The 18,259-nt window shown below is 40.1% G+C and overlaps 1 protein-coding gene and 1 long non-coding RNA gene across 2 annotated transcripts in view; one reads left to right on the forward strand and one right to left on the reverse strand.

Moving 5' to 3' along the window:
* LOC149970207 (uncharacterized) overlaps nt 1-18,259 on the reverse strand; it is a 422,622-nt gene that overhangs the window by 182,481 nt on the left and 221,882 nt on the right. The gene's annotated exons all lie outside the window — the stretch shown is intronic.
* LOC118946451 (adhesion G protein-coupled receptor B2-like) overlaps nt 16,818-18,259 on the forward strand; it is a 110,071-nt gene continuing 108,629 nt past the window's right edge. The window contains exon 1 of the mRNA XM_036970609.2: nt 16,818-17,700. Coding sequence (XP_036826504.2) covers nt 16,833-17,700 — 868 coding nt within the window. The 5' untranslated portion in view covers nt 16,818-16,832. The remainder of the gene's footprint in view (nt 17,701-18,259) is intronic.

An 18,259-nucleotide genomic window follows, 5' to 3' on the forward strand; every position in this document is an offset into this window, starting at 1 on the left:
AAAGAGCACATCAGATGTGTGTTGTTGTGTGTTCTCCCAGGCCCACTGGATTACTATCCACATATTTTCTAACTCTTTTCAAACACGGAAGACGAACGGGGAAACTACGGATACAACTTCCTCCATGCTCGTGCATTGTCATAATTCTGGTGCTCGTATGTTTCTGTTTGCGGATTCATCCTAAAATAAATACACCATATTACTGGCCTGCTAATGTGCCTTCTATTTATGTAGACTACAGTTTATCATGATAGTTATATTTATGTAGACTATAGTTTATCATGATAGTTATAATTATGTAGACTATAGTTTATCATTATAGTTATATTTATGTAGACTACAGTTTATCATTATAGTTATATTTATATAGACTATAGTTTATCATGATAGTTATATTTATGTAGACTATAGTTTATCATTATAGTTATATTTATGTAGACTACAGTTTATCATGATAGTTATCTTTATATAGACTACAGTTTATTATTATAGTTATATTTATATATACTATAGTTTATCATTATATTTATGTAGACTACAGTTTATCATTATAGTTATATTTATATAGACTATAGTTTATCATTATAGTTATATTTATGTAGAGTACAGTTTATCATTATAGTTATATTTATGTAGACTATAGTTTATCATTATAGTTATATTTATGTAGACTGTAGTTTATCATTATATTTATGTAGACTACAGTTTATCATTATAGTTATATTTATGTGGACTACAGTTTATCATGATAGTTATATTTATGTAGACTACAGTTTATCATTATAGTTATATTTATGTAGACTATAGTTTATCGTTATAGTTATATTTATATAGACTATAGTTTATCATTATATTTATGTAGACTATAGTTTATCATGATAGTTATATTTATGTAGACTATAGTTTATCATTATATTTATGTAGACTATATTTTATCATTAAAGTTATTTTTATATAGACTATAGTTTATCATTATATTTATGTAGACTATATTTTATCATTAAAGTTATATTTATGTAGACTATAGTTTATCATTATAGTTATATTTATGTATAGTTATATTTATGTAGACTACAGTTTATCATTATAGTTATATTTATGTAGACTACAGTTTATCATGATAGTTATATTTATGTAGACTATAGTTTATCATTATAGTTATATTTATATAGACTATAGTTTATCATTATATTTATGTAGACTATATTTTATCATTAAAGTTATTTTTATATAGACTATAGTTTATCATTATATTTATGTAGACTATATTTTATCATTAAAGTTATATTTATGTAGACTATAGTTTATCATTATAGTTATATTTATGTATAGTTATATTTATGTAGACTACAGTTTATCATTATAGTTATATTTATGTAGACTATAGTTTATCGTTATAGTTATATTTATATAGACTATAGTTTATCATGATAGTTATATTTATGTAGACTACAGTTTATCATTATAGTTATATTTATGTAGACTATAGTTTATCGTTATAGTTATATTTATATAGATTATAGTTTATCATGATAGTTATATTTATGTAGACTTTAGTTTATAATTATATTTATGTAGACTATAGTTTATCATTATATTTATGTAGACTATAGTTTATCATTATAATTATATTTATGTAGACTACAGTTTATCATGATAGTTATATTTCTGTAGACCATAGTTTATCATTATATTTTTGTAGACTTTAGTTAATAAATATATTTATGTAGACAATATTTTATCATTATATTTATGTAGACTATAGTTTATCATTATATTTATGTAGACTATAGTTTATCATTATATTTATGTAGACTATAGTTTATCATTATAGTTATATTTCTGTAGACTATAGTTTATCTTTATAGTTATATTTATGTGGACTATAGTTTATCATTATAGTTATATTACTGTAGACTGTATTTTATCACCATAAATATAGTTTTGTAGAATTTAGTTTATCATTGTATTTATGCAGACTATAGTTTATCATTATAGTTATAATTATGTAGACTATAGTTTATCATTATATTTATGTAGACTTTAGTTTATAATTATATTTATGTAGACAATATTTTATCATTATATTTATGTAGACTATAGTTTGTCATTATATTTTATGTAGACTGTAGTTTGTCAATATATTTTATGTAGACTATAATTTGTCATTATATTTATGTAGACTATAGTTTGTCATTATATTTTATGTAGACTATAGTTTATAGTTATATTTATGTAGACTATAATTTATCATTATTTTTATGTAGACTATAGTTTATCATTATATTTATGTAGACTATAGTTTATCATTATGGTTATATTTATATAGACTATAGTTTATCATTATATTTATGTAGACTATAGTTTATCATTATATTTATGTAGACTATAGTTTATCATTATGGTTATATTTATATAGACTATAGTTTATCATTATAGTTATATTTATTTAGACTATAGTTTATCATTATATTTATATAGACTACAGTTTATCATTATATTTATGTAGACTATAGTTTATCATTATAGGTATATTTATATAGACTATAGTTTATCATTATAGTTATATTTATTTAGACTATAGTTTATCATTATATTTATATAGACTACAGTTTATCATTATATTTATGTAGACTATAGTTTATCATTATAGTTATATTTATATAGACTATAGTTTATCATTATAGTTATATTTATATAGACTATAGTTTATCATTATAGTTATATTTATATAGACTATAGTTTATCATTATAGTTATATTTATTTAGACTATAGTTTATCATTATAGTTATATTTATTTAGACTATAGTTTATCATTATATTTATATAGACTACAGTTTATCAATATATTTTATGTAGATTACAGTTTATCATTATAGTTATATTTATGTAGGCTCTAGTTTATTGTTATAGTTGTCGTTAAAGTTATTGTCTTGGTGGATGGCCCTTAGCTCTGACACAACACAACTAACGTTATTATCACGACAGATCTTTTCTATTTGCACGTCTAGCTATCTTCAGCCAAACTTGAATAAAATCAACATAAAATTACGCTTATCTGTGTTTACTTTCCTTTTGTACTCTATAAATTTACTCCTTTAAATAATTTACTCTAGAAAATGTGTTACCGGGGCTCAGCAGTAGAGAAGTAAATCAGAAGTGGAATAGCTCACTTCCGCTGTTTGTGCCCATAGCAATGTTAGAAATTGAGGTGGATAAACTCTTGACCTCAAAGCCAGTTCCACTGGATTGTTTCACTCTTCCTCTCTAATCAATGACTGATTTAGACCTGGGACCCCAAGTGTGTGCAATTAATTGTCAGGTAGATCATAAAACCAGCAGGCTCCTGACCTCGTCGGTAAAGAGTTGAGTACCTCTTCCATAGGATCTGTTTCTAATAACCTGGAGACCAAAATACACACACACACACAAAGACAACGTGCACACACACACACACACACAAACACACAAACTGTGATTTCTAGTCGAAAGCGTACTCTGGACTGAACATAATCGAGCGTTTTGTGTTATCGTCATGCTAGTAGTTTGAAAGCCAACCAAAGCTAACTTACATTACATGCTGGCTCTAATGAACATAGTTGTGCGGTATGATACTAGGGTATAATATAGTGGACCAGTATTAGACTAGGGTATGTATAACATAGTGGACCAGTATTAGACTAGTGTATGTGTAACATAGTGGACCAGTAATAGACTAGGGTATGTGTAACATATTTGACCAGTATTAGACTAGTGTATGTATAACATAGTGGACCAGTATTAGACTAGGGTATGTATAACATAGTGGACCAGTGTTAGACTAGGGTATGTATAACATACTGGACCAGTATTAGACTAGGGTATGTATAACATATTGGACCAGTGTTAGACTAGTGTATGTGTAACATAGTGGACCAGTATTAGACTAGGGTATGTGTAACATAGTGGACCAGTATTAGACTAGGGTATGTATAACATATTGGACCAGTATTAGACTAGGGTATGTATAACATATTGGACCAGTGTTAGACTAGTGTATGTGTAACATAGTGGACCAGTATTAGACTAGGGTATGTGTAACATAGTGGACCAGTATTAGACTAGGGTATGTATAACATATTGGACCAGTATTAGACTAGGGTATGTATAACATATTGGACCAGTGTTAGACTAGTGTATGTGTAACATAGTGGACCAGTATTAGACTAGGGTATGTATAACATATTGGACCAGTATTAGACTAGGGTATGTATAACATAGTGGACCAGTAATAGACTAGGGTATGTATAACATATTGGACCAGTATTAGACTAGTGTATGTGTAACATAGTGGACCAGTAATAGACTAGGGTATGTATAACATATTGGACCAGTAATAGACTAGGGTATGTATAACATAGTGGACCAGTAATAGACTAGGGTATGTATAACATATTGGACCAGTATTAGACTAGTGTATGTGTAACATAGTGGACCAGTAATAGACTAGGGTATGTATAACATATTTGACCAGTATTAGACTAGGGTATGTATAACATAGTGGACCAGTAATAGACTAGGATATATATAACATACTGGACCAGTATTAGACTAGTGTATGTGTAACATAGTGGACCAGTAATAGACTAGGGTATGTATAACATATTTGACCAGTATTAGACTAGGGTATGTATAACATAGTGGACCAGTAATAGACTAGTGTATGTGTAACATAGTGGACCAGTAATAGACTAGGGTATGTGTAACATATTTGACCAGTATTAGACTAGGGTATGTATAACATAGTGGACCAGTATTAGACTAGGGTATGTATAACATAGTGGACCAGTGTTAGACTAGGGTATGTATAACATAGTGGACCAGTAATAGACTAGGGTATGTATAACATAGTGGACCAGTAACAGACTAGGGTATGTATAACATATTGGACCAGTGTTAGACTAGGGTATGTGTAACATAGTGGACCAGTATTAGACTAGGGCATGTATAACATAGTGGACCAGTATTAGGCTTGGATATGTATAACATGGTGGACCAGTGTTAGACTAGGGTATGTATAACATAGTGGACCAGTATTAGACTAGGGTATGTCTACACCACCACCATCATCTCATACACAAAATGGCACCCTATTCCATATATAGTGCATAACTTTTGAAGAAGGACTATAGGGCTCTGGTCGAGGTAGTGTACTATAAAGGGAATGGGTATAATTTCGGATTCACATTCTCTGCTTCCTCAGCTGACAGCTGGTGACATTTCAGCTGTTCCTCTCCATGGTGATAAGGTTAAGGTGGCAGGGATGGAAGGGGGAATGAGAGAGGAGAGAGGAGGCTAGAGGAGGGAGAGATGACAGGGGGTGACATTTTCAGCCAGAACATCTCGGTCACCTCATGCTTGACCTATAGGTCTGCTGTTGAACATCCTCCTCCCCCTCATTCTCCTCCTCTTCCTCTTAATTTTCCTTCTTCCCTTCATATTCTTCATCCTCTTCCTCCTCCTCCTCCTCTTCCTGAACCTCCTCTTCTTCCACCTCTTCCTCATCCTCCTCCTCCTCATTCTCCTTCTCTTCCTCCTCCTCTTCCTCACCCTCTTCCCACTCCTCCTCCTCCTCCTCATCCTGAACCTCCCCTTCTTCCACCTCTTCCTCATCATCCTCCTCCTCATTCTCCTTCTCTTCCTCCTCTTCTCCTTTTCTCCCTCTCTCCTCTCATTTCCTCTCTCCACTCCTCTGTACTTCTCCGTCTCCACTCCTCTGCACTTCTCCTTCTCTACCTCCTCTGCTCTTTTCTCCTCTAATCTCCCTCCTCTCTTCCCAGCCTGAGATGACATCCCTTAATGCCAGAGTGTCCTTCATCCCAGGGTGTCCTTCATCCCAGGGTGTCCTTCATCCCAGGGTGTTCTTCATCCCAGGGTGTCCTTCATCCCAGGGTGTTCTTCATCCCAGGGTGTCCTTCATCCCAGTGTGTCCTTCATCCCAGTGTGTCCTTCATCCCAGTGTGATTCCCCTCTATTATCACACACTCTTATCCCTCAGCCTCTTACAAACTCTGCCTGTGTTCCCCTCTCTCCCTCTTTCTCTCTCTCCGTGTGTGTGTGTGTGTGTGTGTGTGTGTGTGTGTGTGTGTGTGTGTGTGTGCCTGTGCGTGTGTGTGTGTGTGTGTGCCTGTGTGTGTGTGTGTGCCTGTGTGTATTCACATGTTATTTCAAACAGACTGGTGGTAAGAATGTTAAGATCACAGCTCAGCAGAGCTCTCTCTCTATCTCACATTGAGGTCTCATTTTTAAAATGGCTGCAATTTGGAAGTCACTGATAAGACTCACTGGACAAGGCTATTAAGCTGATGCGACTGTGTATGTTCCGAAGTTGCTCTAAGGTTTGTACATCTTTGATACGATGTGTTAGCACAAGGACAGGTCAGGACATGTTTCTGGTCAGGTCACATAGTCAGGTTAAACAACTGGCCCAAGAAAGGGAGGGCTGGAGAGGAAGACTGGGAGGGAGAGAAAGAGAGAGAGAGAGAGAGAGAGAGTAACAATGCGAAAGGAAGACTGAGATTCTGAGAGAAGAACAACGAAATGGTAAGGGAGATTGAGACAGAGTTTTGTGAAAGATAGAAAGAGGATAGGGGGTGAGATGGAGAGGAGATTCATGGGGAGAGATGGAGAGGGGGTTAATGGGGAGAGATGGAGAGGGGGTTAATGGGGAGAGATGGAGAGGGGGTTAATGGTGAGAGATGGAGAGGGGGTTAATGGTGAGAGATGGAGAGGGGGTTAATGGGGAGAGATGGAGAGGGGGTTAATGGGGAGAGATGGAGAGGGAGTTAATGGTGAGAGATGGAGAGGGGGTTAATGGGGAGAGATGGAGAGGGGGTTAATGGGGAGAGATGGAGAGGGGTTTAATGGGGAGAGATGGAGAGGGGGTTAATGGTGAGAGATGGAGAGGGGGTTAATGGGGAGAGATGGAGAGGGGGTTAATGGGGAGAGATGGAGAGGGGGAAGGAGGGAAAAGGGAAAAAGGGAGAGAAAAAAGTAGCAGCTCACACGAAGCAGTAGATAAGAGACGCTCAAAAAGCCCTGAATCAGGAAGTCTGAATTATTGATGTGCTTAACTCATTTATGTATGTGAGAGAATGTGTGTGTGGGTGTGTGTATGTGTATGTGTATGTGTATGTGTATGTGTATGTGTGTGTATGTGTGTGTGTGTGTGTGTGTGTGTGTGTGTGTGTGTGTGTGTGTGTGTGTGTGTGTGTGTGTGTGTGTGTGTGTGTGTGTGTGTGTGTGGTTTTGTGTGAGTGTGTGTGTGTGTGTTTTGATGCAGCCTCCCTGAAGAATGCTATAGGAAAACCATTGCACATCAATAAATCAGATCATGCTGAGTGTGTGTGTGTGTGTGTGTGTGTGTGTGTGTGTGTGTGTGTGTGTGTGTGTGTGTGTGTGTGTGTGTGTGTGTGTGTGTGTGTGTGTGTGTGTGTGTGTGTGTGTTTGTGTGTGTGTGTGTGTGAAGACATATCACAGCTTTGTTAACTCCCTCCATATTTGAGCTCCATTTTCTCAGCTAAAGCACCTTATTCTATAATACAGTATAGACTAGCCTGTTATACGGTGATGCCATATAGACTATTATACAAATCAAATCAAAGTGTATTTGTCACCTGCACAGAATACAACAGGTAGACCTTACAGTGAAATGCTTACTTAGAGGCTCTAACCAATGCAGCCCGGTTAGCCAATGTGCGGGAGCACTGGTTGGTCGGGCCATTGAGGTAGTGTGTACATGAATGTATAGTTAAAGTGACTATGCATATAAGATCAACAGAGAGTAGCAGCAGCGTAAAAGAGGGGTTGGGGGGGGGGCACATAATGCAAATAGTCCGGGTAACCATTTGGTCGCCTGTTCAGGAGTCTTATGGCTTGGGGGTAAAAACTGCCTAGAAGCCTTTTCATCCTAGACTTGGCACTCCGGTACCGCTTGCCATGTGGTAGCAGGGAGAACAGTCTATGACAAGGGTGGCTGGGTTCTTTGAAAATTTTTAGGGCCTTCCTCTCACACCGCCTGGTGTAGAGGTCCTGGATGGCAGGCAGATTAGCCCCAGTGATGTATTGGGACGTACACTCTACCCTATGTAGTGCCTTGAGGTCAGAGGCCGAGCAATTGCTGTTCCAGGCAGTGATGTAACAAAGCTGTGATATGTCTTCACACACACACACACACACACACACACACACACACACACACACACACACTCAGCGTGATCTGATTTATTGATGTGCAATGGTTTTCCTATAGCATTCTTCAGGGAGGCTGCATCAAAACACACACACACATGCTCTTGATGTTGCAGCTGTAGAACCTTTTGAGGATCTCAGGACCCATACCAAATCTTTTTAGTTTCCTGAGGGGGAATATATTGGATTGGAAATTTCCCTCTTCACGACTGTCTTGGTGTGTTTGGACCATTCTAGTTTGTTGTTGTTGTTGACACCGAGGAACTTGAAGCTCTCAACTTGCTCCACTACAGCCCCATCGATGAGAATGGGGGCGTGCTCGGTCCTCCTTTTCCTGTAGTCCACAATCATCTCCTTAGTCTTGGTTACGTTGAGGGATAGGTTGGTATTCTGGCACCACCTAGCCAGGTCTCTGACCTCCTCCCTATAGGCTGTCGGTGATCAGGCCTACCACTGTTGTGTCGTCTGCAAACTTAGTGATGGTGTTAGAGTCGTGCCTGGCCATGCAGTCGTGGGTGATCAGGGAGTACAGGAGGGGACTGAGCACTCACCCCTGTGGAGCTTCAGGATAAGCGTGGCAGATGTGTTGCTACCTACCCTCACCACCTGGGGACAGCCCGTCAGGAAGTCCAGGATCCAGTTGCAGAGGGAGGTGTTTAGTCCCAGGATCCTTAGCTTAGTGATGAGCTTTGAGGGCACTATTGTGTTGAACGCTGAGCTGTAGTCAATGAATAGCATTCGCACATAATGGTTCCTTTTGTCCAGGAGGGAAAGGGAAGTGTGGAGTGCAATAGAGATAGCATCATCTGTGGATCTGTTTGGACGGTATGCAAATTGGAGTGGGTCTAGGGTTTCTGGGATGATGGTGTTGATGTGAGCCAATAACATCCTTTCAAAGCACTTCATGGCTACGGTTGTGAGTGCTACAGGTCTGTAGTCATTTAGGCAGGTTTTCTTTGTGTTCTTGGGAACAGGGACTATGGTGGTCTGCTTGAAACTTGTTGGTATTACAGACTCAATCAGGGACATGTTGAACATGTCAGTGAAGACACCTGCCAGTTGGCACATGCCCGGAGCACACGTCCTGGTATTCCGTCTGGCCCGCAGCCTTGTGTATGTTGACCTGTTTAAAGGTCTTACTCACGTCAGCTACGGAGAGCGTAATCACACAGTCATCCGGAACACCTGATGCTCTCATGCATGCCTCAGTGTTGCTTGCCTCGAAGCGAGTATAGAAGTGATTTAGCTCATCTGGTAGGCTCGTGTCACTGGGCAGCTCGCAGCTGATGTCATATAGACTACCATATTATACCATGATGTCATATAGACTATCCTATTGTAACTTGATGTCATATAGACTTTCCTATTATACTATGATGTCATATAGACTATCCTATTATACCATGATGCCATATAGACTATCCTATTATACCATGATGCCATATAGACTATCCTATTATACCATGATGCCATATAGACTATCCTATTATACCATGATGTCATATAGACTCTTATACCATGATGCCATATAGACTATCCTATTATACCATGATGTCATATAGACTCTTATACCATGATGCCATATAGACTATCCTATTATACCATTATGTCATATAGACTCTTATACCATGATGTCATATAGACTATCCTATTATTCCATTGTGTCATATAGACTCTTATACCATGATGCCATATAGACTATCCTATTATACCATGATGCCATATAGACTATCCTATTATACCATGATGTCATATAGACTCTTATACCATGATGCCATATAGACTATCCTATTATACCATGATGTCATATAGACTCTTATACCATGATGCCATATAGACTATCCTATTATACCATTATGTCATATAGACTCTTATACCATGATGTCATATAGACTATCCTATTATACCATGATGTCATATAGACTCTTATACCATGATGCCATATAGACTATCCTATTATACCATGATGTCATATAGACTCTTATACCATGATGCCATATAGACTATCCTATTATACCATGATGTCATATAGACTCTTATACCATGATGCCATATAGACTATCCTATTATACCATTATGTCATATAGACTCTTATACCATGATGTCATATAGACTATCCTATTATTCCATTGTGTCATATAGACTCTTATACCATGATGCCATATAGACTATCCTATTATACCATGATGTCATATAGACTCTTATACCATGATGCCATATAGACTATCCTATTATTCCATTGTGTCATATAGACTCTTATACCATGATGCCATATAGACTATCCTATTGTAACTTGATGTCATATAGACTTTCCTATTATACTATGATGTCATATAGACTATCCTATTATACCATGATGCCATATAGACTATCCTATTGTAACTTGATGTCATATAGACTTTCCTATTATACTATGATGTCATATAGACTATAATATTATACCATGATGCCATATAGACTATCCTATTATTCCATTGTGTCATATAGACTCTTATACCATGATGCCATATAGACTATCCTAGTATACCATGATGTCATATAGACTCTTATACCATGATGCCATATAGACTATCCTATTATACCATGATGTCATATAGACTATAATATTATACCATGATGTCATATAGACTATAATATTATACCATGATGCCATATAGACTATCCTATTATACCATGATGTCATATAGACTCTTATACCATGATGCCATATAGACTATCCTATTATACCATGATGTCATATAGACTCTTATACCATGATGCCATATAGACTATCCTATTATACCATGATGTCATATAGACTCTTATACCATGATGTCATATAGACTATCCTATTATTCCATTGTGTCATATAGACTATCCTATTATACCATGATGTCATATAGACTATCCTATTGTACCATGATGCCATATAGACTATCCTATTATACCATAATGTCATATAGACTCTCCTATTATACCATGATGCCATATAGACTATCCTATTATACCATGATGCCATATAGACTATCCTATTATACCATGATGCCATATAGACTATCCTATTATTCCATTGTGTCATATAGACTATCCTATTATACCATGATGTCATATAGACTATCCTATTGTACCATGATGCCATATAGACTATCCTATTATACCATGATGTCATATAGACTCTCCTATTATACCATGATGCCATATAGACTATCCTATTATACCATGATGCCATATAGACTATCCTATTATACCATGATGTCATATAGACTCTTATACCATGATGCCATATAGACTATCCTATTATACCATGATGTCATATAGACTATCCTATTATTCCATTGTGTCATATAGACTATCCTATTGTACCATGATGCCATATAGACTATCCTATTATACCATGATGTCATATAGACTCTCCTATTATACCATGATGCCATATAGACTATCCTATTATACCATGATGCCATATAGACTATCCTATTATACCATGATGCCATATAGACTATCCTATTATACCATGATGCCATATAGACTATCCTATTATACCATGATGCCATATAGACTATCCTATTATACCATGATGTCATATAGACTCTCCTATTATACCATGATGCCATATAGACTATCCTATTATACCATGATGTCATATAGACTATCCTATTATACCATGATGCCATATAGACTATCCTATTATACCATGATGTCATATAGACTTTCATATTATACTATGATGTCATATAGACTATAATATTATACCATGATGTCATATAGACTATCCTATTATACCATGATGTCATATAGACTATCCTATTATACCATGATGTCATATAGACTCTCCTATTAAACCATGATGTAATTTAGACTATCCTATTATACCATTATTTTATATAGGCTCTCCTATTTTACCATGGTGTCATATAGACCATCATATTATACCATGATGTCATATAGACTATCCATTTATACCATTATGTCATATAGACTATAATATTATCACATGATGACATATAGACTATCCTGTTATACCATAATGTCAGATAGACTGTTATACCATGATGCCATATAGACTATCCTATTACATTATGACATCATACAGATCATATTATACCATGATGTCATATAGACTAGCCATTTATACCATGATGTCATATAGACTATCCTATTATACTGTGATGTCATATAGACTTTCCGTTCAGATCATGATGTCATGTAGACTGTCCGATTTTGCATGATGTCGTATAGACTATCCTATTATACCATGATGCCAAATAGACTAGCCTATTCTTCCATGATGTCATATAGACTAGCTATTTTACCATGATTATACAATAATAGAGGTTATCAGTAGCAGAGGACTAGGATCAGCTTAGCTTCATGAGTCCCTGCCTAACTCCAAAGACACTGCAGAGAGACCAACATAACTTTGACCTAAAGCCTTCAGCATGCTTCAGGCCTTCTGGTGCCGACTGAACTCGGCTAGTCCAACTGAACAAGTGTGCTCGCATACTCCCTAAAAAGAGAAAAAATGACATTGTTTGTCCATTTTGAGACGCCGTAGCCAGTTTACACGTCCTCAAAATTACTCAAGCAATATGTCATTCATTCTGACGTTTTTGCCAAAGAGATTTTTGTCGCGCAATTTTACATTTAACTAAGATGTTTGCTGCAGTATTTTTCAATTAAAAAATTTGCATTAAACTACTGCTGTTAAAAGACAACAAAGACTATTGAAGAATCTCTACTGTTGACCAATCACAGATGAAGGGGCGTAGACTTTGGCTCCGAACTTGTTGTGTGCCCGAACAGGCGAAAAAACCCTCAACGAAGTCCAAAAATGTTACAAAACTCGTCAAAATATATGCACAAACTCTACCAAACGGTTTCTCCTGGGAAGCATGTGGACATCTTTAGCCCCACACACACAGGAATGATGAGTCACTGCCATCACCTATCTTGCATATGAAATCCCAGATTAACTAAACTGACCAATCAAAAAATGACCAATCAAAAGGCCGGAGAAGGATAGAATGAGAGGGAGAACAGAGTTCTGGTTGGCTGATATTGACTGGATTTTGTATTGTTGTATTGTGTATCCTTGGGAAAGTCCATAAACATCGTCTTTGGCTCAAGCAACATATTTTGTTTTTGTTCATACAGTATATAGCATAATACAGCAGAGAAATATGATTCCCTCTGTTGTCATACTATCTCTGTGCTTTGCCCAGTTTCCCAGAATATGTGCTATCCTACCTCTAATCTCAACATAGCTATATATATCTCTCTGCTCTACCCCCCCACCCCTCACACAACCCTAACCTCTCTTCTCTCTTCCTCTCTCTACCCCTTACCCTCCCTCTGTCTCTCTCTCTCTCTATCTCTGTTTCTCTCTCTCTCTCTCTCTGTTTATCTCTCTCTCTCGCTCTCCCACCCCTAACCCTCTCCCAAGCCTCCTTCTGTCTGTCTGTCTGTCTGTCTGTCTGTCTGTCTGTCTGTCTGTCTGTCTGTCTGTCTGTCTGCCTGCCTGCCTGCCTGCCTGTGTGTCTCTCTCTCTCTTTCTGTTTCTCTCTCTCTCTCGCTCTCCCACCCCTAACCCTCTCCCAAGCCTCCTTCTGTCTGTCCGTCTGTCGGTCTGTCCATCTGTCTCTCTCTCTCTCTCTCTCTCCCTCCCTTTATTCCTTTCATGTCTGTGAAAAGACTCATTAGTGGAGACTAGCTGTACCCTCTCCACCGCCTCTCTTTGTCACACTCCTTTCTGGAAACACTCTTTACGTGATGTTGTAACCATGGCCCCTAGCCTGTTACCATGGCCACTAACCTCTTACCCTGGCCCCTAGACTCTTACCCTGAACCCTAGGCCCTTTCCCTGGCCTCTATTCTCTTATCATGGCCCCTACCTCTTACCCTGGCCACTAGCCTCTTACTGTGGCCCCTAGCCTCTAACCCTGGCCCCTAGCCTCTTACCCTAGCACATATCTTCTTACCATGGCCCCTAGCTTCTTACTACCATGACCCCTTCAGTCTCTCTCTCTCTCACACACACACACACACACACACACACACACACACACACACACACACACACACACACACACACACACACACACACACACACACACACACACACACACACGACATTCCACAAAAAGGGAAAAATGAGAGTTGAAATAGTTGTCCTTCTTCTAGCTGTCTTGTTAAAGTTTCTCTGGGCTCTGTGTAATCTCTCTAGTATTTGTATGGGACAGTCTTCTATAACTGTCCTACGCCCTGAAATCGTTCAGCCGTGGATTGTGTGTGTGGCGTGTTGTGTGCGGTGTGTATGTGGTATGTGTGTGTGGTTTGCTGTGTGTGTGGTATGTGGTGTGTGTGGTGTGTCGTGTATGTGGTGTGTTTTATGTGTGATGTGTGTGTGTGTGTTGTGTGCGGTGTACTTGTGTTTGTGTGTGTGGGGGGTGTGTTGTGTTGTGTGTGTGGTGTGTGGTGTGTGTGTGTGTGTGTGTGTGTGTGTGGTGTGTGTGACGTGTGGTGTGTGCTGTGTACACTTAGCCAGTGCTGGACCTATTGTTACCCAGAGTAAACCAGTTCTCTGTCAGTTCGTAATGGAAAAGGCATCGATGTATGAAGATGAGCACCAGTCATGAACCTCTCCCTCTCCCTATCCCTCCCTCCCTCTATCCCTCTCTTTATCCCTCTCCCTATCCCTCCCTCCCTCTATCCCTCTCTTTATCCCTCCCTCCCTCTATCCCTCTCCCTATCCCTCCCTCCCTCTATCCCTGTCTCTGTCCCCCTCCCTCCCTCCCTCCCTCCCTCCCTCCCTCCCTCCCTCCCTCCCTCTCTTTATCCCTCTCCCTATCCCTCCCTCCCTCTATCCCTCTCTTTATCCCTCCCTCCCTCCCTCCCTCCCTCCCTCCCTCCCTCCCTCCCCCTATCCCTCCCTCCCTCTATCCCTCTCTCTATCCCTGTCTCTGTCCCTCCCTCCCTCCCTCCCTCCCTCCCTCCCTCCCTCCCTCCCTCCCTCCCTCTATCCCTCTCTTTATCCCTCTCCATATCCCTCCCTCCCTCTATCCCTCTCTTTATCTCCCTCCCTCCCTCCCTCCCTCCCTCCCTCCCTCCCTCCCTCCCTCCCTCCCTCCCTCCCCTCTCTCTCTCTATCCCTCCCTCCCTCCCTCCCTCCCTCCCTCCCTCCCTCCCTCTGTCCCTCTCCCTATCCCTCTATCCCTCTCCCTCTCTCTATCCCTCTCTCTGTCCCTCTCTCCCTCCCTCTCTCTATCCCTCTCCCTCTCCCTCTCCCTCACTGCCATTCCATCTTTATGTCCATGATGAGGCACTTGAAAGCCTCTTTCAAGTGAACATGAGTTAAAACTGACTAAAATATTAATAAGTTATCAATATTTTCTATCCTTTTCTGGCACTTATTGGATCAGTCTGTATGTGTGTGTGTATGTGTCTGTGTGTTTGTTTGCATGTGCATGTACGTGTCTGTGTGTGTTAGCGTTTGCGAGTACGAGTAAGCATGAGTGTGTGTGTGTGTGTCTGTGTCTCTGTGTGTGTGTGTGTGTGTGTGTGTGTGTATATATATGTGAGTCTGAGTGTGTAAATATCTCGCTGGTGCCAGACCCTCACTGTGAAGGCAGGGGTAATGTTTTTTCCCATCACTTTGGGTAAGATACTCAGCAGAGTGTGTGTGTGTGTGTGTGTGTGTGTGTGTGTGTGTGTGTGTGTGTGTGTGGGGGGGGGGGGGGGGGGGGGGATGTAGAGGGTTTTACACAGTTCACATCTCAACAGCAAAGTCATCAGCCCCTTTAATCCAGCCCGCCAGGGGGAGAGAGAGTGCGTGTGTATGTGTGTATGTGCGTGTGTATGTGTGTATGTGTGTGTGTGTGTGTGTGGTACATAGTTCACATCTCAACAGCAAAGTCATCAGCCCCTTTAATCCAGCCCGTCAGGGGAGTATGTGTGTGTGTGTGTGTGTGTGTGTGTGTGTGTGTGTGTGTGTGTGTGTGTGTGTGTTAGCCGAAGAGTGTCCTTCACAGGAGTACCATGCCCATAAACTGTAAGGAGAGAGACTGTGATGGGGAAGAGACTGTAAGGGAGAGAGACTGTAATGGAGAGAGACTGTGAGAGAGAGAGAATGTGAGAGAGAGAGACTGTGAGAGAGAGAGAGACTGTGACGGGGAAGAGACTGTGAGGAAGACAGACTGAGAGGAAGAGAGACTGAGAGGGAGAGTGACTGTGAGGGAGAGAGACTGTGAGGAAGACAGACTGAGAGGAAGAGAGACTGAGAGGGAGACGGACTGTGAGATGAGAGGAAGGAGAGATAGCCAATGTTTTGTCCAGCATTGCTGCATGTATTCATAATCTATTTTCCACTCAATAAGTGTTTTTGAAATATTTCACTCTCATTCTGCCAGACATATCATTTTGGAATTGATGTCTGCTTTGTACTGAGTCTCTGTTCCCTCTCTCTCCCTCTCTCTCTCTCTCCCTCTCTCTCTCTCTCTCTCTCTCTCTCTCCCTCTCTCCCTCTCTATCTCTCTCTCCCCCCTCTCCCCCTCTCTCCCCCCATCTCTCTCCCCCCTCTGCCCCCTCTATCTCTCTCTCCCTCTCTCTGCAGGACCAATGACATAGGATGAACACTGCTGGAGGGGTGTGTCTGTGTGTGCTGTCGTCCCTCTTTGCTGTGGCCTGGGCCGTAGCTGCCTTAGTTCCTCCAGCTCCTCTCTCTGCCCTGGCCGCTGCCTTTGGGTCTGCCAGTGGCGTCTCTCCTGGGGAGGTAGAGGGGGGCAGCCTCCCCTCCCCATGCTCCAGCCTGGTAGCCGGGGTACTGTATGGCTCTTTCTCTCTGAGAGAGCTGTTCCCGTCGCAGGTGCTGGGCTGTTCCTGGTCGTTGGAAAACCCAGATCCCACCAAGTACTCCCTCTATCTCCGATTCACCCGCCATCCCTCTATCTGTCAATCACACTACCCCATGCTCCTCCCCCTCGACCATCATCTAGCCAATCAGAGCTGTCCGCTGGATCTAGAGACGCCACCTCAAGACCAGGAAGTGATAGACCTTTGCGGCAGGCAATTAGAATCAGAGGGACCTTATTCATTTTTGCAGTTCGACAAGAACTTTGTGCAGCTGTGCCTATCGAGACTACCGACAGCCGATGAACCGCCGGTAACCAAGGAAACACTAGAACTCCGGTTGGTCGAGGTTTTGCTAATCAACAACGAGAACTCCAGTCAGTTCACCTGTGGAGTACTCTGCCGATGGTTCGAGGAGTGCCTACGCAATGGTCGTCATGGAGAAGCTGATGTTGCCGACGGCGACGGTTGCAAAGTTACGCAGACTGGTTGTGTGTGTCCTAACAACAATGTGGTCATGGCTCAGCCTGTACCCCTTCTCCCGGCAACGCCCCATAGCAACGGATCGTTGTTACCTGAGAACTGCTGCGTCACAGAGCTGCACCATAACAACGCCATCGCCATAGCGCCCAGGGACGTCAGACACGGTGAGGCTTCATTCCCTTTGGTTCTGTTTACAATCTGTCAGTCGAGCAGATTGCTCTCATTGGTTGTTTGGTCTAGTTAAAAGTTTTGAAAACTGTTAAAGCGTGTTTTATTTGAAAGGATGCTGATATTGGTTTTCTAATGTTGAGTTGTTGTTGTCTGCTATGCATCTTCATCAGCAAATTATCATTTTCTTCCAAAGGAATTATTTAGTAACTTAATAGGATATATTCTGAGGGTTGAGTTTTGTTTGGCCGGAGTGTCCTTTGATTCCACTCTAAAGGGTCATGGACTTGTATTACTGCTTGATCAAGCTTGTATTTCTCTTATTGGCTTTAAAAAGGGCCCTAACATGACTTATCAAAAGACTTGTGTAAATATGTATCAGAAGTTAATTCTTTTTGATGTATATTTTATTAGAGGGGCAGGGCTGCTGGTGAGGCTGTGTACGTGGACTCACTGATCAATCGCTGTTTGGTATGTGCCTGCCTGCCTGCCTGCCTGCCTGCGTGTTTCTTTACTTATTCATCCATATGTCGATTTGTGGAGTAGCTTCTCAGT

The sequence above is a fragment of the Oncorhynchus mykiss genome, chromosome 30, assembly GCF_057628025.1.
Source record: "Oncorhynchus mykiss isolate SJ-2025 chromosome 30, ASM5762802v1, whole genome shotgun sequence".
Taxonomy (NCBI): Eukaryota; Metazoa; Chordata; class Actinopteri; order Salmoniformes; family Salmonidae; genus Oncorhynchus; species Oncorhynchus mykiss.